This window comes from Patiria miniata, unplaced genomic scaffold, assembly GCF_015706575.1.
Source record: "Patiria miniata isolate m_02_andy unplaced genomic scaffold, ASM1570657v1 HiC_scaffold_29, whole genome shotgun sequence".
NCBI classification, from domain to species: Eukaryota; Metazoa; Echinodermata; class Asteroidea; order Valvatida; family Asterinidae; genus Patiria; species Patiria miniata.
Window position 1 is genome coordinate 24,222,599 of NW_024037068.1, and position 25,288 is coordinate 24,247,886.

The following is a 25,288-nucleotide window of genomic DNA, read 5'->3' on the forward strand; positions in this document are numbered from 1 at the left end:
TCAGACCAAAACAACCTTAACTGAAGTACACTTTTCCACCAGCATTCACAACATATGTTTGAATGCCAGAGAGCATTGCCATTTTTTTACTGTTAATTATTGTTCATTGTTAATGTGTTTAACCAGTTTTGTTTGTTGACAGCTTAAAGGGGGAGATGTCGTATGTCCATGCATTTATGATACGTTCTGTGAGGGACACCAACTACACGTTCCATGAGTTACAGTGTGTATTAAAATGGCGGCGCCCATGCCACAAGTTCGTGTGAAGACTCGGTGAGTTCGTTCCATTATTTACTGGTTTGAAAGGACCCATAAACACAACACCTTTATAGGTCTCTTTGTTCGTTAACGTTTGTTTTCACATCGGGTCCCTTTTTTCAAAAATCGAAAGAGATCATAAAAGAGCCCACGGAGGTTTTGGATCTAATTGATTGGTCAATGCTATTCCGAAGACTGGGACCGAAGAAGTGAAGTGTGTTCTTGTACTGAGATGGGCGCGTGAAAGGTTTGTATAGGTTGCTGTGTGATCTAGTGTGATAGTATTGAAAGACGTTAACTGGAGTAAAAAAAGAAGAAAATGTATCAGGAAGGAGATCATTAGTAAACTTGATCAATATCAGACACGGTGACAGAGTGTTGTTTGACAAAAAGAGGTGCAGTATGATCACGTGGTAGGGAGTAAGTACAGATCCGAATGACCCTTTCTTGAATGACAATGAGTGAGTGGAGTGGAGAGGAAGAAGTGTGATCCCAAACGATACTGCAGTAGTTTAAGCAAGGACGAATAAGGGTATCGTAAAGTGAGAAAAGAAAGTCGCATGGAAGAAGGTGACGCATTTTAGAAATATCGCCAGTTTTCCGGGAAATAACGTTTGAGATGTGTGAGATGTGAGCTGACCAGGAGAGTTTTTCGTCGATACCGTGTCATCATCCTCATCATCCCTCGGCTGCGGATCAGTCGACTACAAGCTACTTCCATTTACTGTGATCATGGGCAAGTGTTGCAATTTGGTCTGGTCGCAGCATGCCATCACTATCTCCAAGCACGCGTTGAATATCAGTTTGGTATGATGTGCGTTGTCTTCCTGGTCTCCTCCCCTGGGGTGGTGTATAAAGGGCATACACTTTTGCAGGCTCATCGTCTGACATGCAGAGTATGTACCAAAGGAACTTGAGCTGCCGAGTTCTTACACGCTCCACAAGAGGGTTTGAGTTTGTCATAGTATAGATGGTGGCATTGGGGACATTGTCGGTGCGCTTGATGCTCAGCATAATGCGGTAGCAAGAGGTGACAATAGCGTTTATTTTACTTTCCATGTCTTTGGAGATTACCCATGTCTCACATCGATAGAGGAGAACTGTGATGCATGTTGTGTTAAACAACTTCATTTTGGTGATAATTGGTAAGGAGGGGCTTCTCCACAGCTGTTCCAACTTCCAAAAAGTTGTCCAAGCAAGTGCCTTGCGTCTTTCGAGGTCGGTTGCGCTGGATGCTACCATGGATCCGAGATATTTGAAATCAGTCACATGTTTAAATGGACTGCCGTGGACATGAAGTGAGGGGGAAGGCTCGCAATGCGACGTAATGTACTCCGTCTTGGGTACATTGATTATGAGGCCAACGCCTTCTGCTACAGAAGCTGTCTTGGATAACTGTGCCTGGGCCCGTGGTAACGTAGACTCAAAAAGGGCGATGTCGTCAGCAAAGTCTAGGTCATTAAGCTGCTTTGCCAGATATCTCCTAGATCGACGTGGGTGAGTTACGACTCCAAAATCCAAACCAGCGGTGGCTTTCTTTAGAAGGTAGTCAACAACTATGATGAGCACAAAAGGAGCAAGCACATCTCCTTGCAGAACTCCAGTGGATAAATCAAAAGGCTCTGCGATACTTCCGCCACCATAACAGCATGATGCCGTGTACGTTAGAACGAAAATGTACTGGGTGTCCCCCCCCCCCCACAAAAAAGGTCCCTCTGGAGGATGTAACGAATTTTCAAAGTTCATTAAGAAAATTTCAAATTCAATGATATAATTATATAATTGATAAGCCCAAACATGGACTGGTGTTACATTAAGGCCTTTTTTTTACAAAAACCTCTGCACCGAATTCAACACAAACTTTACACAATAAAGACAAATGTTTGGGCTCATCAATTCTATATTTGAATTTGAAATTTTCTTCATAAATTACGATAATTCTGTACATCCTCCAGAGGGACATTTTTTGGGGGGACACCCTGTATGACGACGCGAATAGTTACCTACCTATAGCCGATAGGTTCAAGATTTAGCCAGATTGGTTTGAAGGCAGTCCTTATCGGAAGTTATTCTAGATTTTGTTTGCAAGTGCCAATGAGTCATTCAAGTTTATTTAAAAAAAATTGTATATCCTTAAAAACATTTTAGTCTCATCTCTAAGTTTTAGTTTTCACCCAATGACCGCTACAAAATTATTTCGTACGTTTTAAACTTTGCAGGAGAACACCGAGTTCCAGTAGTACACGTACATGTTAGATTTTCGGAAGTGAGCGGTCGACTTTTGGCACGATATTTCTCTTTCAAGTCAGGCAATTGTTCAGTTTCCAAAAATTGAGGTGCTATTATCACTTTACAAATTCTTTTTGTTAGATGGTGACTTTTCTTTTAAAAATTAGTGTACCAAAAATAATTGCAAATTTTAGAATTGTTTGACGTTAATATAGGTTTTCCCGGCTTATTTTCTGAAATGTTCTTTCACGTCTGAAAATCGGTCATTCGTTTTCCTCTGAATTTGAATGCACGCCTTTAATCCCTTTTCAATTCAACGAAAGTTCAATCTTTTTATTGTCCGTGCATTCGGTTACCGGTACATTACCTGTGCTTTCATTTATGCAAGCATACCTTTTCTAAATTGATTTCAGGTATATCTATTTTGATTGACGGTTAATGAAAAAGAAACCTCTAATTGTATCTGGTGCCGAATGCATTAAACTAAAAGTGAAATAGAATGGTGAATGTTTGAAATCGCCCTTTAAAAGCGAAAAAGAAGTCTGTACACAAATCTGAATGGACATAAACGAAAAGTGCTGCTCAGTCACTTAATTGATTGAACTTAATGGAATCGAATGCTCTGGTAGCGAAACTTAAACGCGTGTTCAGAGCGATTCTCAAATTTAGACGAAAATGAATGACCGATTTTTATAAGGGAATGAACATTTTAGGAAATTGGCCGGGAAAACCAATATATAATAGTAATATTTTTTCTCTTCGAGGGTTCCAGAAGCACGCCGCCATGGGTGAACGTTCAGCCTATTGTTGAGAATGGTTGCGGAAAATTAAATATTCATGACATCATAATTCTAGAACAATAAACTAGAAGGTAATAATAATGTAATATATTTATCTTTGAATGTTGCTGCATGATCATATGAAGTATCAACCCTATCATATTAATATTTTGTGGGATATGATAATTAGGGTGTAAAATAAAAAGTTCAGGGAATACCGGAATTATAAGGGACACATGATCTTGACATTCCAGCAATGACAACTTTTGGCCAATTTGTGTACTGGAAAGGCTGAATTTTGATCCTTTATCTGTTCTGACGTAACAATATTCAAAACTTAAAACTGGGCAATGCAAATGAACAAAATGTCTTTCCGATCAACCTGCGTTTTTAACTCGACAAACGCAAATCTCTAGTTATTTCTTTCTTTCCGTCCCTTCAATAATTCTCCGCGGATTTTCTCTTTAACAGTTTTTGGTATGTAATTTTGAATCAACATCATCCCGATCAAAAGGTGTGTATTTTCCTCTGACGTCATGATGACATCATAAGGTATCAATTACAAGCGATTTGAGTTGAACAAGAGACTAACTTCTTTCATTTTTAACTCTTGAGCAAAATAATCAATGATGATTGTATTTTGTGTCATAGATCATTCATTAATCAACATTTTTTGGTCGCGCACGTGAAGTCGCTTGACTGTTACTTCCGGGGCTACCGGAAGGTCAAAGTTAGGTGAATTAAGAACACCCACTTGAGGCTCAAATCAAACAATCCAATTTTTTTCCAAACGAATCATGGGATGAAGATCAAACCTGGTATGAACTTGAACTTGGATCCGAAGATGTCAAAACTTACCATGACGTTATCAGATATCATAATTACAAGCGATTTAAGGTCATATTTGAATAATTATTTTGAACTATAACTTTTCGAGAGATTGGAGTTCCGTTCTCACTGTTTGTGATCAGTTATACATTGCAATATTTTACACTCCTGGGCACAAAGCCGCTTGACTTTACTTCCAGTGTTACCGGAAGTGCAATGAAAATAAATTGAATATAACTAGAAAATGGAAGCATTTTACGACAGATATGGAAGTGTTTAGTGAGAATGTAAACCATAAAAACAACATGATTACGTCATCATCCGAAAGGGCGGTCTCTAGCGGCACATCAAAGACGGTTTTTTAATTTAAAAACCATTCATCAAAACTGTACCCAATTGCCCCTAGATATTCTTTGGACAACCGCAAATTTATTTGCAAGTTTTCAGAATCATGACGTTAGGAGACAGAAAAATAAAGTAGGGAGAATTTGAAAATGATCAGCTTATTTTAATATCAAATCAATCATTCGATTCGTGTCGAATGAATATGTTCGTAGCATAAATAATATCAATATGCCTTACGATGTTCACCTTGGGCTTTCAAATGCTGTGACGTCGTCAAACCGGACTTAATGCACTTTACCATCCATCATAAGATCTTTTCACATGACGAGCATGTATCCTCTCCGAACTAAATGAATATTTATTTGCACATTGTAACTGATGACCTCGTTAACCCTGAAATAAGGTGTCCGTTTTAATGAAATGTATACTGAAATTTATCAAACCCCAAGAGATGCATCTTATTTTCAAATTAATAGAAATGGTTCCACTGAAAGGCTGATATTCGTGATCCTTTTTCTGTCCTGACATAAAAAAAAAATATCACAAGTTAACTGTTAATAACAAGTTATTTTCAGAGGTTGAAAACGTGCAAATAAGAAAACAATGCAGATTGTGTTTTCTGTTGAAAAAAAAAAGCACGTACTTAAAACTTCGTAGGGAAAAAAGAATTTGAAACATGATTAAAGCAACTTGAACTGTTGTTTCAAATTGATCAAACCAAAAGTTGTTATTGTTTCCCAATGGATTCAAGTACATTTTGAAAAGGAAAACAATCATGGCCATAGACAATGCTCCTCTGGTGATACAGTTTTAAGACACACCTACCTAACCACTCATCAGCAAGATCCACTCTGCGAGCTTCTCTCAGTTTGTTACTCAATGTTTCAACCTGGTCATGGGAGCTTGAGGTATTTTGTTGTTTCCACTCGACGAGCATGCTAAAGATTTGTTCTTCTGTCTCATGTGGATTGTCTTCCCTGAACCTGGAGATTTGCACTTTGCTGAAACCGAGGAATGTAGCCAAGGATTTCCATTCCTGACCAAGTTTACGAGCCAGGTGACGCAAGTGTTCCTCGTTTAATTTTAGCTCTAAATCAAATACAAGGCAAGTCTGGTAAATATGACAGTAGAGCATACACAACTCCTAACAATGTATTCACATTGGCCAAGCACTGGAAGTCTTTTCATGTTTCTTGTGCTTACAATGGACCGGATTTATTCCATAAGGGGTTATCATAGATGAAAGGCCGGTATCATAAAAATCGGACTCCAATCGGACTCTGGACAAACCCTCTCAGAGTGACCGGTCACTCTTCTAATTATCTATACTTGTGCATGCGCAATACTACCAACGAGAGTCCTAAATTTTCTAAATTCACGCTACACTGGCTCGCAATTTTGTTATTGGCTGGCAAGTTAAGTCATTCACGTTAATACGCATGTGTCAAACATATCTCGTTATTGAACAAATTATATCATGTGGTTTGAAAGAAGTTCATATAGTTTAGAATCCACGGCAGAAAGCGTAGCATCACTTTGGCCTGATATTAATAATAATTAAAAAAAAGGTTCTTATCTAGCACATCACACAGCGTCTCAGAAAATAATTAAATTTTAAATATGTACGTCTTAAGTCTGATGTTTTAGTTCGTCTAGTCACAATGCTACAGATTGCGCCTTTGAGTCACACTGGAATTATATGTTTTACTTTATTTTCTACCTGAAAGTTAGATTTCTTTATCTAAGTCATACTGATCGAAAACGGATCCAAGCATTTATTTAACGAACAAGCATTTATTACCAACTTACGCATGCGCATTGTGGCCAATGACTATACTAGGTTGAAGCATAAAAAAAAAAGAAATAAATAAATGGGCACGCCCGGTTCTGTTCACTGGCCAACAATTATATGTCAAGTCAAAAGTGGCAGTCAGTCAGTAATTCAATCTGGCTGTAATATTCACTCTGTACGGCTCCTTTAATAGGGTAGTTTTGTTTTATAGCTGATACTTTGTTTTCGTTATTGAAAATCTCAAAATAGCGCCTTCCATCGTTTGTTGTCAAATGTGTGCGCCTGCGCTTTACATTCCACGACAGTGTTTTTTTTCAGGGGGGCGGGACCTGGGGGGCAGGGGCAGCGTTTCAAAAGGGGTCAGCAATGGCGGTTCCGCAACAAATGCGCCCAAAATCTGAATAGGGCCGATGGACCGTCGTCTGATCACAGCAATGTCGAGCGGACAAGGTGGGGGGGGGGGGGGGGGGGGGTAATTTGGGGTTGGAAGGAGCAAAATCTCAATTAACTGCCGTTGGGGGGCGCTCTACAGCAAGGTACCCGCAAACAGATGGCTTGTTTTCAGGCCAGAAATCGCAGACAGAGATTTCTTTTCTGATTTTTTTTGATTAAACATGAGTCATCCATCCTTCCTCGTGCCGTACAAGTGGTTTGGGGGAATTTTTCAAAACCTCGCAAATTTATAATTTCAAAATGGCACCTTCCATCGTTTGTTGTCAAATGTGTGCGCCTGCGCTTTACATTCCACGACAGTGTTTTTTTTTCAGGGGCGCGGGACGAGGGGGCAGCGTTTCAAAAGGGGTCACCAATGGCGGTTCCGCAACAAATGCGCCAAAAATCTGAATTGGGCTAATGGACCGTCGTCCGATCACAGCAATGTCGAGCGGACAAGGGGGGAGGGGCATTTGGGGTTGGAAGGAGCAAAAACTCAATTAACTGCCGTTGGGGGCGCCCTACTGCAAGGTAGCCGCAAACAGAGGGCTTGTTTTCAGGCCAGAAATCGCCGTCAGAGATTTTTTTTCTCGCAATTTTTTGATGAGATATGAGTCATCCATCCTTCCTCGTGCCGTACAACTGGTTTGGGGGAATTTTTCAAAACCTCGCTTCTTTATAGGTTGCAGACCAGTAAATCGGTCCAAAATTGCCTACGCCGGCCAAATCATGATTTGCAAGCCCTCAAAATCTTCAGTATTTGAGCATGCTGTGGGCCATGAACTTGAAGGTTTGTAAAAAAATATGGGTGGAAGCCGTGCACGGGACTGTAAACTTGTAGTTCCGTTCAATTCGGATGAAATTGGGGCCTTAAAGCGCTCTATTTTGCAATGGAGTGTAGGCATCGTTTTTCAAAATGGCGATGGGCTTCAGGACTATTTTCAGGGGTGATCATCTTCGGATGGAAATTTCTCCTAAAAGTCATCAGTTGACCCCCAAAAATTGAAAAGAAAAGAAAAGATGATGAAATAAGCTTTAATTTGATGTGTGTCTCGAACACCTTGGAGCGTTATGAGTATTTTTCCCGAATTTCTGAAGTGGGAGCATTTACCATTGGGGTCTATGGAAGTTTATTTACTGGTCTGTAACCATAGGCGTGCCCTACAATAGCATGCTTTGACTGGTTTAGAGGCTGCCCCCTGGGACCAGTAAAACACTAGTCTTGTCAGAGGAAGATTGGCATTAGGTTAGGAATTAAACCTCTTAAAAAGTTGATTATAAACTGACTGTTTAACACCTTATCAGTCTTTCTTCATTTGTACCTGTCACGCGTAGTTCCTTTACACCAGTCTTCATTGTCTTGTCATCTCTGACTCGTGTACTCTTGTCTGCCCACATTCTCTTGGCGGGATGATTTCTTCAGTTGACTGAAAAGAAAATGTTAGTTCTAATTTAGATTGAGATGTGTGGAACATTATTTATCCATGACAGTCGTTCAGTCGTGTACGCCTTTGCTACTTCAAATTATTATTCATGAGACATTCCTTGAGTCATAGGAGATGTACCGTCTTATACAGTGGGTCGTAACTATGAATAAAAACTAGCAGATGCTAGGAAGTTTAAGCAAAATTTAAAAGAATTTACTAGGGATTAAAGGCATTGACTTGGGATTAAAAGCATTAAGGAAAAGCAAATGCTTGATTCTGTATGAATAAAAGTTGTCCTTCAATGTTCAGCATTCACTAGACAACAGGTAGCAAACGCTTTTTACTGTTGGATTGTTTTCATGGACGAATGGTTGTCAACAAAAGGACCTCTTTTGTGTGTACGAGCTGCCACACATACGTAGGGTGTACACATAGGGAAATAGTCCAAATCAAGGTGATGCATACATTACATTTGATCCTCAAATCCAGCAAAAATAATGAAGACACTTTCACCACTTGCAGAATACAGAAAGTATACTTTCATCATAGATGAACATTGTAAATGACCACAGTGTTCTGTAGATGTCACAATTGCATCAAAAATCACAGACACGTTTTTGAGCGGGTAAAAAAGGTTTTTGATTATTGAAATATAAAAAAACATAGTGGCAAAGATTGGTGACCTGATAAACTAAACAATGATTTCATTTTGTTCGGTCCCCAGGGTCTCGTTTGATAACATTTCTCCCTAATCATTCTATGCGGTAATGAACTTTACGCTTAAAATACTTTGCACATATTTTGAACAAAATGCGAAATTATTGTTTCTTCTAGTAATGGACTTAATAATAATAAACAATTTTTTTCGCACATTATGTTACTCAAAATAAAGTGAAGGCCTATGGTATTAATATAATTATGAAGGTTTTTTTATTTTTGTGTTAATTTTAGCGTAAATATTATTGATAAATGCAGCAATTTTATTTTCTCAAAGTAGCCACAACCCAGCCTTGATAAATGACCAGTAAAAACTTGAAATCGGAAGCATTTACTCCTTTTTATTTAAACGAAATAAAGTAAACACTTCTCATCTAGCAAAAGCTAAAAAGTAAAATGTAAACGCGTTTAGCTTTTAGCAAATGCATTCCAGTGAAAGCATTTGCTTCATTTTTATTCATACAAATGCAATTAAATGCTTAAAAAATAGATAGTAAAAGCAAATGCTAGTTTTTATGCATACGACCCAATATCTCGTTTCTGAGAGTGATTCAAGCTCCGGTTTTTACACAACGTCCAAGGGCTAACCCTTATATGGAAGAAGTTTTTGTGGGGTTCCCGTCAAAACGATGAACAAACCTTAGACCCAGTGCTAACCACCGTCATACATCGTCTGCATAAACCCGAGCCGTGTCTGCGAGGAGAGGGGGATGGAGGGAGTCGGGGGTAATAACCCCATCATTTTTTTCCAGTCGGCATTCAAACCCTCAATCGGCAAACAAATTGTCAAATTAATATCATGGGGATTCCCCAATTAGTACAAAAGAATTATTACCATTATTTGGTAAGGGCACTTGAACGGTTATCCGGAGTTCTCAGGTTGAAGCCCCGCACCAGTAAATTTCGCTTTGAATTTGTAATGCATGAAATCACCAGAAAGAGCGATGAAACAAAAACAACGAACAATTAAACCAACCTGTGGGTAACGTTAATAGCTGCCAATGAATTGCAGTTCATCGTGTGATGATTTTGATTCTAAGGTAAATACTTAATTGCTTTTGACAAATAAAGCTTGTACCCACAAGAAGTCATACTTTTAATTTTTAACTCAAAATTTGTAATCACCTATGTTGTTAATAGGTTACCATTGTAACCATAGATACACCACAGTAGTCATCATTGTATCAATTTAAACTTTGATCAAAATAGGAAAGGTTCATGCCAAACGAAGAAAGATCTCGGAGGTTTTGGGAAAGTTCCGTAGATAAGAGGAGCATCCTCCTGCATGATAGAAGTAATTCTATCATGCATTCGAATATCTGGTTGGAGATAATGTCTTATCGGAATTTGCCAACGTGAAAGACACACGTGAGAACATCTGCATTAAGATTAGTTAAAGTGCCATCTTGGTTTTGGAAACTTATGAGTTTTGAACATTAAAAATAATGATTTTATTATATTCATTATGCCTTAAAGCATATGTTTAGCCACTTTATTTGTATAGGTTTTCCCAGCTATTTTAAAACATTTTTCACTCCAATTCACCAACTCTAACATTCAACTTCGTCCGAAAAAAGTTTCACACGCATTTAACAAAACCAATTTTCCATTCAATTTCATAGTTTGGTCACCCTCACAAGATATCGAATTCGTCTTATATAAATAAATTAGACGAATTTGATTTCTGAATAACAAGGTTTGGCGTAAACGAGATGAAATCAAATACTCCGGGACGAAAAACGTGTGTTCATCGTTTGAATTATTTTGCTTGAACTGAATTTGAAATTTTCTTGACAAAGGACGAAATTAAACATTGGAAGTGCACTAAATCAATGTTGTTTTTGTGTGTGTTTTTGGTAATTTATCTCATTTCTCCCACGATTTGACCTTGGTGGTGTGTATGTGGCCTATTGTCGAGTATAATAGGGGGATGTAATTGGCGCCACCAACGTCAAAATATTCCGCCCCCCCCCAAAAAAAAAAAAAAATTCTGCAACCCCCAAAAAAAACGTTTTGGGCAAAATGTTTTGAAAAAAAATACTTCTAAAAAAAAAATTGTGAGCCCCCCCCCCAAGCTAAATCCTGGGTGCGCCACTGTTGATGGACGAGTTTGAATATTAAAAACGTTGAATTCGAATGATAAATGTTTTAAAATAGCCGGGAAAACCTATATTTACAACTTTTCTGGTTGCAAAGTTATAATAAAATTGAAAATGGCGGCCAGTTTGGATGCCATCTTGGTTCTGGATACTTATAAGTTTTGGACATTAAAAATATTGATTTTATTAGATTCATTGTGCCTTAAAACATATGTTTTGACACTTTATTTGTATTTACAACTTGTCTGGTTGCAAAGTTATAATAAAATTAGAAAATTGCGGCCATTTTGGACGCCATCTTGAATTTTGGAGAGAGCTCCAGCAGGATTTCCAGGGAACTTTAATATGTTATTTTATTCATATTCCTGGACCTATCCTGACGTATTCAGCTTGAGCTATTTCCAGGTTGTGGCCTATATGATCTTATGATCTTGGCCTTTTTTAAACTCATCTGTCATTTACGCCTGTGGGCCTAGCCCATCTTACGTTACACTGCGGTATGTCATGTGTGTGTAAATCAAGTACACACACGTGCAACATCGATGAATCGAGGACAGAAACCACTTCGAGGACTCCTCGGTTAAAAAACGTGTACTAAACCAATGAGAGCTCATGCAAAAAAAGTTAAAGGGGCACTAGGTCCTGAAATCCCCGGAAATGTCATGTTTTGGATTGTTTACTTATCCTATTTCAAACATCTGGTTGAAAGAAAACCAGCCGAATGTCTTACCGTTCCGACGAAAGACGAAAAAAAACCCGGTTGTTTTCATCGAACACGACGGATTACGAATACTTTGTTCCTGTCGTTTTCAGTCAATGTACGATATTCGCGTTGTATGTGTCTATTATAACGCACGTATACAGCACCGTGCTCGCGAACAGCGGTGACTAGTACCAATGCACAAATTGCGGTTTCTTACACGTCCTCAAAAGGCGCACTAGTGATTGCCTTTCCATGCAGTACGCCAATGTAAACAATGTAATTTGAGTGACCAAAATCCCCACCCTGGGGCATGAAAAACGTGACCAAATCCCGACATCGGTCCTGGGGTAGCGCGGGGGGGGGGAGGAGGGGGGGGGAACATTTGATAGGCGCATAATACATGAATAACACAAAAACGGGTGGATGTTTATATCCTACTTTTAAATGATCTTTCCGATTAACATTAATTTGTTCAAAGCGCGTTTTGTAATTGGGCTGTTCCAGGACGCAGTGTCCCGTTAAGAGTATAAACAAAGGAAAAGGGAAAAGGAACACTAGAAAATCCTCGATTTACACAATAAAACAAAAATGTATTTACATACATGCGCAGAAAGTTTCCTGGGTTAGCTTGCACGTAAACGCCGAACAAATTAACTGTTTACATCACTCTATCAAAATATCTTCTACCCGGCAACTGTCAATCTGTGCATTTATGTTAAAGTCGCCAGATCACAAAATAATATTACATTACTAATTAAATCGTGCAGAAACTTGGCCCTTCAATTGGTAAGAATCCCGTCTGTTTCGCAATATCTAAGGAAAGCAATTAAGATAGCGGCGAATAGGTTGCTGACATGCGCGTCCAATCCCATAGTCAACTGCGAGCGGCCTTTAACGGGTTTGTCCGTAAAATGTAACGCGTAGTTCATTTACGGTTACTCACAGTGATCCTTTACATAACTTTCACCTTAAGAAATACGTTTTTACAGTCTGCCATGTACCATTCAGATGGTAGTACCCTCTTTCCTACCACATCAGGAGTCCGGCAGGGATGCATCCTCTTATTCTGTTGTGCCATGGACTGGATCCTAAAGACGCTGCCACCCTGACCACCGAATCCAGATCGTGACACACTCTTCACTGACCTGGACTACGCCGAATATGCTGCCTTGTTCTTGGGAAAACTAGAAAATGGCAAACCACCCTCCACAGGTTTAAAGTAGCGGCCGGGACAATGGGAATGTACACGTTATGGGCCAAAACTTATATCCAGAATTGCGCCAGTCTCAGCCCGTCTCCACCTCTTTGCACCGTCCTCGGTCAGCCAGTTGAAATCTCTTCTCCTGGCATCTTCCGACGAATAGGACTTGCATTTTCAACCTTCAGCCAACTGGACGGCGTGTGGCGGAATAAATGCCTCAACTTAACACAAAACTGAGGATATACACCACCTGTGTCTTCCCTGTGCTACTCCAACGATCGGAAACGTGGTGCCTCCTGAAAGAGGATGGAAGGAGGATCCAAGCCTTCAACGTCCGGTGTCAATAACATCCGCACCAGCATTGCTCAGAGCTAGAGACGCCACGCCCTCTTCCTTCCGAGGGCTCTCCGAAGATGCGCCCGCACACGACGCTCTTAACCTGTGCACCAACGTGCGCAGAGGGGTGCACACCTGTAAATCGGCCAAAACCCATCCGCCGAGCTCATGAATAAACATTATACCCTGAAAATATTTTATATAAGGAATTAAAAAGATATGGCAATGAACCTCTGGCCCGGACTTGGTGTTTACAATTCTGACCATTTTGGATGCAATTGGGCTCGAAAGTGGCGCTATTTTGCCAGGTTGCGAGGGGATCGTTTTTTCAAGATGGCTATTTTTATGCTTTGGGGAAAATTATTATTCTTATTATTATTCTTATTATTTATTCGGCCAAATTACAAGTAACAACAAGCAATCCACAAAAGTAAACAAAACTAAACAAAAACAATCCAATCCAAGCTGGCCAGGATTGACAAAAGTATTGTGGCGTCCGTGCCGGTCGGCCGCCAGCGCGGTTCCACGGTGGAGCCGCGCAGTGGAGCCCCTGGTGGCCGGCCGGGGAGGCCCGTTCTTCCGGGCTGCGCATGCGCAGTAGTACTGTTGTTGCCTCGTTGCTGAAGAGAATAGTTGTGTTTTGCGGTGTACGTTTTTGTGAGGAATAAACAGCCTAGAGCCAGCAGAAATGAGTATACCTGTGTTGGAGTCCTTTTGGAGTGCGTGTGAGGAACCCCACAATTGTTCTACGCTACATTGCTCTGCTGAAGACTTTGTGAGTTTTGTGCAGTTTTGTGAAGTTTTTGATGTTATACGCCGGGATTGTTCAAATTTTTTGTGGGTTGCACCATTTCATTATCGGCAGCCATGACTCTTCGTTTAGTATTCTCCAGTCAACTACTCGCACTTGGCTTTTACAGTACAAGTACTGACATTGGACTGCCAGCATACCATCCAGAATGTCATTCATGTGGGATTCTACAGGAGGTATGGTTTGGATATGACTTAGTGCGATATTCCCGATTTCCTGCACGCATACTCGTGTTAAATTGTACCAAGTCTACTTTAATACGAACTCCCTCATCTAGCTGGGGAAAGCATGGCTATACTAGCTTAGCCATACCTGGATATGACCCTCGAATTGATGTGACTATATGCAACGACATCTCCAAAAACCCAGGCCCAAGTTCTGTTGAGCAACACACACTGTGCGAGAGCAGAGACTTGGAATCACCTAACCCTAGTTTGGCGAAAGTTAAATATTCACGCACTCAGTTATTGAGTATGCGACGCACAAGACACTCCATTGATTCCCACACCCTTCACTTACTTAAGATGTGTGGTATTCTACGATACAGAGGAAAACGTGCTAGTAGACGGAACATAACTCTTGTTATCAACCAATTTCCACGTCACCCAAGGGATCTAGAAGAAAGACATACATGTATACGTCTGCAGTCTCAGAAGAAACGCATAATAACCCCTGTTCCATTTATGCGTTTTTTAACTCATCAAACGACGACTTCACATACTTCATCGTCCCTGAAACTTTGTACCATGAACACAAGGTCAGTAAAGAGTAAGTCTGCTGATTTTCTGGATTATGCTTCAACCAACGGGGCTGACATCTTTGCACTGACTGAAACCTGGTTTACCAACTCGGATACAGCTCACAAACTTGAAATAACTCCACCGGGATTCCAGCTGAAAGACCGTCCTCGCATTGGACGGATTGGAGGTGGCACAGCGGTACTCTTTAGAGACAACATGCACGTCGTTGAAATAACTGAAACGAATTTCCAGTCATTTGAACACTCCGAATGGATTGTTAAGTACGGTGGTCATACCCTGAAACTTGTCATTGTTTATAGACCACCGTATTCCGCTAATCATCCGATTAGTACTGCTCTATTTTTAGCCGAATTCAGCACCTATCTTGAATCCATTGTATTGGCTTCAGAACCACTTCTCATCACTGGAGATTTTAACATACATGTGGACGTATCTAACAACTCTGATGCAGTTCAACTATTGGAGCTATTTGAGACAATGGGTCTACAACAGCATGTCAAACAACCAACACATGAAAAAGGACACGTATTGGATCTTGTCATCACACGTGGCTGTGACGATATAGTAGATGGTCTACCAATCTCTGACTATTTGTTTTCCGATCATTTTTCTGTTTTGTATAACTTGAAAATAGGTAAACCTGCTTTACCAGTCAGACATGTGACTTTTAGGAAAACTAAATCTGTGAACATGAATTCATTGAAAACTGATCTTGCCAATACATTTGTGTGTTCACACCAAACAGGGGACTTGAATGAACTGGTGCATTGTTATAACCAAACTCTTTCGAATGTATTTAATTGTCACGCTCCTCTTCAAACTAAGAACATCATAGTTAGACCACTTGTGCCTTGGTTTAATCCCGACATTAAAACTGCCAAGAGGTTGCGTCGAAAGGCAGAGAAGAAATGGTTAAATACTGGTAACATTATGGATCTGGAGACTTATAAGACACACAGAAGCCATACCACTTACCTAATGAACAAAGCTCGTCAAGAATTTTATACTAATTTTATTGAGGAGAACAGTTGTAATTCTAGACATCTTTTTAACGCTGTAAATAAACTTTTGAAACCACAAGCTAATATTGTTTCATCTAACTGTAACAATCCCTGTAATTTGGCTAATGCCATGGGCCGGTTCTTCATTCAGAAGATAACTGACATTCATGCAAAGCTTGATTCTTGTAACTTACACTCTGTGCCTGATAACAATGATTCTTACACACCTGGGCAGACACATGTAACACTTGACCAATTCTCACCACTTACTGAGTACAATGTGCGAGCTCTCATTGATAAAGGCTCAAAAAAGTCTTGTTCTTTGGACCCTATGCCTACTCAGTTGGTTGTCGATTGTTTGGATGTTCTTGTGCCTGTTATTACCAGGATCATCAATTTGTCTTTAGAAACAGGAGTATTCGCAATTGATTGGAAGGAAGCCCTTGTTCGTCCTATATTGAAAAGAGACAATTTAGATTCCACAAACTTACAGAATTTTCGGCCTATTAGTAATCTCCAGTATATATCAAAGTTAACTGAAAGGGCTGTGTTTGAACAAATCCATGACCATATGACTGTTAACTCATTGTATCCACCACTTCAGTCAGCCTACAGGAAATATCATAGCACCGAATCTGCCTTACTGAAAGTGAAGAATGATATTTTAATGAAGATGAATAATCAACATGTTACTTTACTTGTACTTTTAGATCTTAGCGCTGCTTTTGACACGGTTGACCAAAAAATCTTACTCAACCGCCTTCAGTCTAAAATTGGAATATCTGGTGCAGCTTTAAACTGGTTTAATTCTTATTTAAGCGGTAGGAGTCAACGTGTTTTATTGGACGGACAATTGTCGGATAAATTCAACTTGAATTGTGGAGTCCCACAGGGATCATGTTTGGGACCACTCCTTTTTAGTATTTATTCATCTAAACTATTCGACATAGTAGAACAACATCTTCCTAACACTCACTGCTATGCCGACGACACCCAATTATACTTGTCATTTAAACCTTGTAGTTCAGACAACCAAGAGCAAGCGGTGACTGCCATGGAAAACTGTGTAAGGGATATACGACTATGGATGCTACAAGATAAACTTATGATAAACGATGCCAAAACTGAATTTATCATTATTGGTAGTCAACAGCAATTATCTAAACTGACTATATCTGGTATCAATGTGGGAGACTGTACTATATCACCTTCATTACAAGTTCGTAACTTAGGTTGCTGGTTCGACTCAAAATTGAGTATGCATAAGCAGATTACTACCACATGCTGCACTACTTTTTATCACATTCACAATATCAGAAGAATCAAGAAATACTTGTCAAGAGATGCATTGATTACTTTAGCGCATGCTTTCATAACCAGTCGCCTTGATTATTGCAACGGCCTATATTATGGCTTACCAAATTCACAATTAGTTAAGCTTCAACGGGTTCAGAATGCTGCAGCAAGGCTTGTTTGTGGCAAACCATCGTGGAACCATGTTACTCCTCTACTTTATCAGTTACATTTGTTGCCTATACAATCTCGCATACACTTTAAAATCCTTCTGTTGACCTTCAAGGCTCTTCATGATCTTGCTCCCAGATACATTATAGATATGTTGAAAGTTAAGGTCCATTCCAAGTATTCCCTGCGATCCAATGGGCGCTTGCTTTTAGATTATCCATCTGGGAGAATGCAAAAGACTATGGGGGATCGTGCATTTGCACAAGCCGCTCCCCGCTTATGGAACCAGCTACCGCTTGAATTTCAGTCTGTTCAGTCTCTAACAGTTTTTAAGACTAAGCTTAAGACTTTTCTTTTTACAAAGGCATTCGTATAAGGTTTTACTATATCTATTTTTAATGTAGGTCTTGTTTTTGTAATTTTAAGTTTCATTGCTATGACAGTGTTTTCTAAAATATCTAGTGTTTTTTACATTTAAGATTAATGTTTAATTCGAATTTGTATTTTTAATATCTTAGCTAAACAATTTTTGTAATGCGCATTTGAACATTTTCTGGTATATGCGCATAATAAATGCAATTTTATTATTATTATTACATTGGTAGCAGCAGCGGCACGCAGAAGGCGGAAAAACAGGTATTTTTTCAGAGATTTTCTGCAATGAAATCAGGAGTTCACGGAAGTCTGGCACCTAACTCGCAACACGGCGTGGAGGCAGGCTGGAGTGCGGGCTCACGGAGTGGGGGCCCGTCTAGTGGATCAGCCGGCAGTACCTTCGTCACGGTGGACGAGTTGGAATCCTTTTTGAGGGATAGTCCGGGGAATTTTGGTGGGAGGAAAGGGGAAACAAGGGGGTTTCTGGGGACGGATTTTCTCATGAGGGAGGATGTGGGGGTGGTAATGTGGAATTTCGGGACTTGGGCGGGGGTTAAGTCATTGCAGTACGTCTACCCCTGCGGGGGATGGGCATGCTCATTACCATAAATTATCAATGACTGGTACCCTGTCCCACGAGGGGCCGCCTCGTGCTGTAGACGGCGGCGCAGTAGACAGTTCGTTCCATGCGAAGCGATCCCGATTTGTGCTGTCCGATGCAGCGGGGGCGGGGCTTCGTCGGGACATACCCCAGATATTCTGTAATAACACAGTACAGGCCAGGTCCCACGAGGGGCTGCCCCGTGCTGTAGACGATGGCGCAATAGATGGTTCGTTCCACTCGGAGCGATCCCGATTTGTGCTGTCCGATGCAGCGGGGGCGGGGCTTCGTCGGGACATACCCCAGTTTGCTGGTAATAACACAGTACATGCCAGGTCCCGCGAGGGGCCGCCCCGTGCTGTAGACGCTGGCGCAGCAGACGTCTTGTTCCATTCGGAGCGATTCCGAGCTGTGCTGGTTGATGCAGCGGGGGCGGGTTTTCGTCCTGGGGCAACCCACAACCCCTACGCTCATGAAAATAGTGCTAGGCCCCACATCTAAGCACCACTCAGTGCTAACATGGATACGACTGTTGCGGCCTCCCATTCGGGGCGCCCCCAGGTTGGATTTGCCCATATAATGGGGGCGGGAAACCGTCCGAGCGCGCCTCAGGCGGCACGACCGGTAGTGGATCTCCCCCAGCAGTACTGTAACGGGACCTTATTGGGTTCTTGTCCTCCGAGTCTGGCCAAACGCAAGGAAAGGGGACAAACACACAGGATTTCCAACTTCTGAAGAAACTCTCATTTATTCAGCACAACAACTCTGTGGTCAACCTGCCACACTGCTACCAGTACCACGACTGCTGATTCCCAGCATAGAAATACACACAGTCTGAACACATGTATACAATTGTAACAACTTGCAATGACCCCGGCATCTTGCCAGACCTTTCCCGCGTCCCCCATTAAAAGAAACCCACTTAAGCAACCTATTTCCGGAGCCTATTTCCGGAGCGCGCGCCAGCCAGACCCAAAACCAGGTCAGGCTTGCGCCGCCGGAGCCCCTCCGCCGGAGCACCAGCGCTAGAAAGCAATGACAACAAAAAATGTGCATAGACTGTCCGTTACAGTACGTTCGTCCCCACTATCGCAGTATGGCGAGTCCTGACCTCCACTCGGAGCAGGCTCGCACTGCACGAGTCAATGGAGTGGAGCCCGTGGAGTTGCTCCGCGCACAAGTCAATGGACGGGAGCCCGTAGAGTTGCTCCGCACACGAGTCAATGGGGCGGAGCCGACGGAGTTGCTCCGCACGGGAGTCTATGGGGCAGAGCCGACAGAGTTGCTCCGCGCACGAGTCAATGGAGTGGAGCCTGTGGAGTTGCTCCGCACACGAGTCAATGGACGGGAGCCCGCAGAGTTGCTCCGCACACGAGTCAATGGACAGGAGCCCGTAGAGTTGCTCCGTGCACGGACCAATGGAGGGGAGCCGGCAGGGGTGCTCCGCACACAAGCCAATGGGGCGGAGCCGGCAAGGTTGCTCCGCAGGACGTCTATGGCGCGGAGCCGATAGAGCTGCTCCGCACGGGAGTCAATGGGGCAGAGCTGCCCCGCACACAGGCCAATGGGGCGGAGCCGGCAAGGTTGCTCCGCGCACAAACCAATGGGACGAGATTACTCCGCACGGGAGTCAATGGAGCGGAACCGACCCGGCTGCTCGGCCTTACACCACTGCAATTGGGGGATCCCATGGGATGTCACCACCCGGTAATCCCAGGGGGAACCGACCCAGTTTCTGCTGTTACGGGACGGCAGGCTGTAGGCGATGTTTGGGCGGCCCCTAAACAGACAGGGGACAGCGCTACCCCAGTGCCAGTCAAGCGGGGTCGGAGACCACTGATGCTCCCCAACAGGTTTGACAGGATCTCATCGTGGTCGGACTACTTGATCCATTTCGAGAGTGTGGCAGCAGTCAATCAGTGGAGTGAGGCGGGGAAGGCGATGTTCCTTGCATCTCACCTAAAGGGTGCGGCTCAGGAGGCATTGGCGGATATGACACCAGAGGCACGGAAGGAATATTACTCCATCTTGGAAAACTTCGAGCAACGGTTTGGCGAGACAGCACAGATTCCGCTACACCGGGCACAGCTGTCTATGCGTACGAGGGGCCCGGACGAGTCACTTGGTAGCCTAGGACAATCAATCCGACGGTTGGTCTTGAAGAGCTACCCGAAGTGGCCCACGCAGGCCCGTGAGGATTTGGCGGTTGAGGCTTTCCTCAATGCCCTGGGAGAAGAACAGCTGCAGCGTCACATCTTCTCCGGGAAAGCGACGACTTTGACCGAGGCAGTCACTCTGGCGACCGAAATGGAAGTATTTCTGGAGTCGCAAGCGCAGAACAGAAAAAAAACCCCGATGGCTAGGGACGTGAGGTCGGTAGCCCAGCCTCCTCCAACCCCTGCCGAGGAGCCCAAATCGGCCCCCGGGCCATGTATACACCAGGTGCGCGTGCCCAGGTGGAGTGCTATGGGTGCCACGAATTTGGACACATCAGACGGTACTGCCCCCATCAGAAACGGCAGTCTGCCTTCTTCCAGCCACGACCACAGAAAGAGGAAACACCGAAACTTCCTGTGCCGGAGCCTGTTCGGGCCAGACCGGCCTCGGGTGGGACGTCTAAGGCGAACTACGTGGTGGGGAGGATCGCGGGGAAACCAGTGCGTTTCCTCCTAGACACCGGAGCAACAGTGAGTCTGATCTCGGAGCGAATCTACAACGCCTGGTCCGGTGCCGAGAGACCGAACCTCCTTCCGTCATCTCCAGCTCTGAGGATGGCGGACGGCAGCCCCATGCCGACAAGAGGAGGGGGCAATTTCGATTTACAAGTGGGGGATCTGTGCGCAAACCACACCTTTACTGTGGCCGATATCGAGCCAGACGTGATACTCGGAATTGATTTCTTGTCAAAGTATCACTGCGAATGGCGATGGGGAGACAACGCTGTCATCATTAACGGGAAGGCGGTCCCCTTGGGAAGTGTTATGCACAAATCCATGGTGGCGAGAGTGCAGGTGACGGAGAACATGATAATCCCAGCTGGTCACGAGGCGATCCTCGGATGGGAGTCGGGATGGTTTACCCCAGCTTGGAGGCTACGGACAATTGCTGGGTCACGGTCGCTACGGTCTACAAAGGCAGCCGCTTGGCTCTCTTCTCACCGATGGAGGGTCTGGATGTGTTTGAGCTGGAGGACGGGCAACAAGGATCTGCCGTCAACCACCTCCCTTTGGATGACACCGGACAGAGGACGGATGCCCAGGGAGAGGTACCGCCCCATCTGCAAGACCTCCTGGAGCGAGGAGCCGCGAACCTTGACTGTGTTGAACGTTCCCGACTGGCTGAATTGCTGACGGAATTCGCTGGAGCATTCACCGGCCCGGACGGCAAACTTGGTCAGACCGAACTGACCCGACACACAATAAATACAGGGACAGCAACGCCTATACGTCAACCGCCGAGGAGATTGACGATACATAAACGGCAAGAGGCTGACCGACAGGTAAAACAGATGCTGCAGGACGGCGTGGTCGAGCCCTCCCACAGCCCTTGGTCATCCCCGGTGGTGCTGGTCCGGAAGAAGGATGGGTCTCGGCGGTATATTTCCACCAAAAAAGTGACTTGCATCCCTCAGCCTTGAGACTGCTTGTTAAAGATATAGTCCATCATTTGTAATTTGTGCAGTTTGTTCGTTTGAAGCAACACAAGTGTTCAAAATCTAATGAAGGATACTGAACAATTCACCTGATGAAGTTTCAGCTCAGCTTCAGCTGTGTATTCCGAGAAAAACAGCATTCTAGGATCTCAATTTTAAATCAAAAGTTGCTGAATTGTGTTTGAATTCAGCGTCCGAGACGCGTTCTCACTGAGCCGATTGCAGCTATACGCGATGTCGCGCACTGATCCGACGAATTAGGGACCATTAGAAATCGATGCAGATACGGGATGCTTGTGCAGCTCGGAAAAACTGTGGATGACGTCATCAAGTTGTGCGGTAAATTTCAACGCACTCGCACGGCGTTTCTGCATCGCACGGCAAAAATACTTATCTTATGAACTCCCAAATTTTACAACTTTCAATTATAGTGTGCAGATAATGTTAACAGTTTTATTAAAAGAAAAATTACAAAGATGTGATGGGGATTTTATTATATTATTGAGCCTTTACTTTTCAGCTAAAAAAATCGGCGAAAGTTTATTTTGTTTAACCATGGAGGTATGGTTTAACGTTGCATCCTTATCGTGATAAAATATAGGCGATCGTGATAAAATAAGGGAACAAAATCCACTTTAAAATTATTAGACCTACCAAACTGTTAGACCTACCAAAATCGTGATTTCTACCCCAAGAATCTTTTCAAATTGCAAAATGGGTGTCATTAGAATTGAGAAAGTCTGCTTTTGATTGTAAAGGTGATTTTTGAGCAATAAAAAATATTTTTGACCCTTATTTGATCAAAACAAAACAGGGGCCCTACACTTCATGATCGCCGTGTTAGATAGCTTCATGATGATGATATAACTAACCGGCATATCCTGCTTCGTCGTGAACTATAAATTATGGTCCACTCTGTGTGTGAAAAAACCCACATATATCTGAAGTGCCTGTGTAAGCTCATGACATGTTACAAAGGCAAAGGGCTTCTGTCACTAAACATGCTAAAGTAAAATATAGGCCCCCTATTTAAAAAAAAAATGCGAATGTGTAGTGTAGGGCCCCTGTTTATACAAACTGTCTGGACATGCTGAAGTCAAATTATTTGTAAAAAAAATGTTGCAACCTGACGGTCACTTCCGCGATTTGCAACTTATACACACCTACATCATGTAGGTAGTAGTATGTATTATTTGACAAGTGGCTGGGATAACCTATGTCATGTATGTGGCAGTAGGCTAACTCAACTTTTTTTTCAGTTGGGTCTGTTGGCATGGTAGAGGATATGGATGGAAATACCAAATTTAGTGGCGGGAGGAAAACCCCGGAATGACATTCTAGGGAAAACCCGTGGAATCAAGCAGGGACTTAATACCCTGATCCACATAATGGGGTAACGAATATTTCTAATTACTTCTCTATGTACAATTGAATAGTTGTGTTTGTTTAGTGTGTCGTCAATCCAGAGGGTGTATGGATGGCCAAAAGAATTAAATAAAAACAAAATCAGTGTATAAATATCCATTTTAATTAATTAATCAATTAGTTAATAATTAAGTGGACAAGAAGGCTTGTTTTAATGTTTGTTTAACCATGGAGATAGGAATACCTCCATGGTTTAACAATGTGCATTTTAGCAAGAATCTTAATTGGCTCCTTTATGATGTTGTGTCTCTATAAAAAAAACTCTGTGGCTAGTATTGTTTTCAGATAAATCATATATTGAATGCTGTGGTCCTTATGGCATTCACCCAAATGTTTTTTTTTTCATTACTTGAAAGGTTGAGGCAAGGAAGAAGAAAAGCTGGTGCCGAAAGAGTGGCTGGTGGTCCACAGGCCAGATAATGGACTGACATACGTCAGGTGCAAGCAAAGAAAATGGCTACAGGTAAAGCTAAGACTTTTGACTCTAAGTCAGTTTTAAACTGATTTAGAGTCAAAAGTCTTAGCTTTTAGAATACCTCTAATTCTGTTGTAAACTGCCAAACAATTCTGTGCCAGACTGTAAAAATCTTATATCCTGATTCCATGTCTGAATATAACTGCACGTACAGAATGCTTTGTGTTCCTTGAAAATGTATTTAGAAAAAGTAGGACCAGAAATGTGTTGGGTTGGGAGGCTGTCTCTCCCAGCATATGGGACTACATGTGGCATAATTATGTTAAACAATGTAATGAACATGATGGCAGGTTGAATGAATCAGTTAAAAAAAAACAGTGTAGAGTGCCAGAAACAACAATAGGCCACAAATATACAACTCTATGAATGTTCCCTCACGACTCAAAATGTTAAATTGCAATATTGCATGGCAAAAAATGTTTCTGGTATTTACAGTACGAGATCTTGAGCAGATTATATTTGATATTTGTATTGCTCTTTTACTGCAACACATGCCAAAAATAGCTGAAGTAGTATGGTTATTAATCAGGTTGAAACTAGGAGCAAAATCGCTGTAAGCAGCCAAGTTGATCAGAGTAGCCAGAGGACCACCGACAAGAGACTGGATGGCTGTTAGAAAGAAATGGAATGATTTGAAGGTCCAGACTCAGGCTGCAGGTAATCCAAGACCCCAAACTGGTTTTCTTCTGCCTGACAATAGACAGGATTTTCTTAATTAGGCTTTGATAAAATGTGGTGATTAAATGTCGGCGCCATATGTTTTCATTTCTTTTAGGTTCGTGGCTCTTACAAGAAGGTTTGAAATCACTTAGTGAAAAAAATCACCTTTCTTTTTGTTGTAATTGTGTAACCTCTACAAATAAATTGTACGTTTGGTCAACTGTTACTCAATAGAGACCCATGCCTTTCTCCAGAAATCCATCTCATTTCCTATTCTGAACTTGTCTCTTACCAGGATAGGAGGATCCATACCAGCATAGGAAACATTTGAACTAGTCATAGATGCCTTGGCACTGCAGACAAAGTATGGAGTCTGAGGACAAGAGACGGAGACGGGTCTCTTTTGCAGTTGGTTGGTGACAAAGAAGTTGCATGTAGGCCTATTGACTTTATTGGACACCTTGTGCGTTACTTTAATGTACAAGAAAATTAGTTTGTTGAGGCTACAAAATAAGAACTCGAAGTGGAGGAGGAGCTGTTGCAAATTAAGAAGTCCAAGTTGCACTAATGAAACCAAATTGGGCTGTTCAGAAAGACATCTTGGAGTGTCTTCCATCTATGCAAATTAACTTTGTCTTTATTTATTTAAATGAATAACTTAAATTCACGAACAAAATCAAAGACATTGAATGGAATTCGAATAATATTTGAAGTGGCAAGCATGTTTCAAACAATAATTGTCCCTGCACATTTGTACATTTAATGTTAATTTCTTCATTAAAAGTTTGTTCATTTTCAAAAGGTGGTTGTGGAAGTTGTGTTTACATTGGGCATTATGGGCCTTATTCACGAGTCGGCCATATTGCATTGAAAATTAGGTAAAATCTAAATTTTTGGAATTTGTAATTAAACATTCC

At 42.1% G+C, this 25,288-nt stretch overlaps 2 protein-coding genes across 2 annotated transcripts; one reads left to right on the plus strand and one right to left on the minus strand.

The window, feature by feature from the left end:
* Window positions 1-969: 969 nt before the first annotated feature.
* Window positions 970-5,376, minus strand: LOC119735291. The gene is made up of 2 exons (XM_038208990.1): window positions 5,265-5,376; window positions 970-1,814 (listed from the first exon to the last, which is right to left on the minus strand). Exons 1-2 carry the CDS (start codon window positions 5,374-5,376, stop codon window positions 970-972), a joined length of 957 nt encoding a protein of 318 aa, XP_038064918.1.
* Window positions 5,377-21,229: 15,853 nt separating this feature from the next.
* Window positions 21,230-21,796, plus strand: LOC119735292. Its single transcript, XM_038208991.1, has one exon. It carries the CDS (start codon window positions 21,230-21,232, stop codon window positions 21,794-21,796), a length of 567 nt encoding a protein of 188 aa, XP_038064919.1.
* Window positions 21,797-25,288: the final 3,492 nt, after the last annotated feature.

What these genes read in the sequence shown, in the direction of transcription:
- LOC119735291 (XM_038208990.1), bottom strand. Translation starts at nt 5,376, where the DNA reads ATGCTCGTCGAGTGGAAACAACAAAATACCTCAAGCTCCCATGACCAG. An exon ending in TCTTGCTGATGAGTGGTTAG is followed by an intron (nt 1,815 to 5,264) that starts GTAGGTGTGTCT and finishes TGCTCATCATAG; the next exon opens with TTGTTGACTACCTTCTAAAG.
- LOC119735292 (XM_038208991.1), top strand. Translation starts at nt 21,230, where the DNA reads ATGGTTTACCCCAGCTTGGAGGCTACGGACAATTGCTGGGTCACGGTC.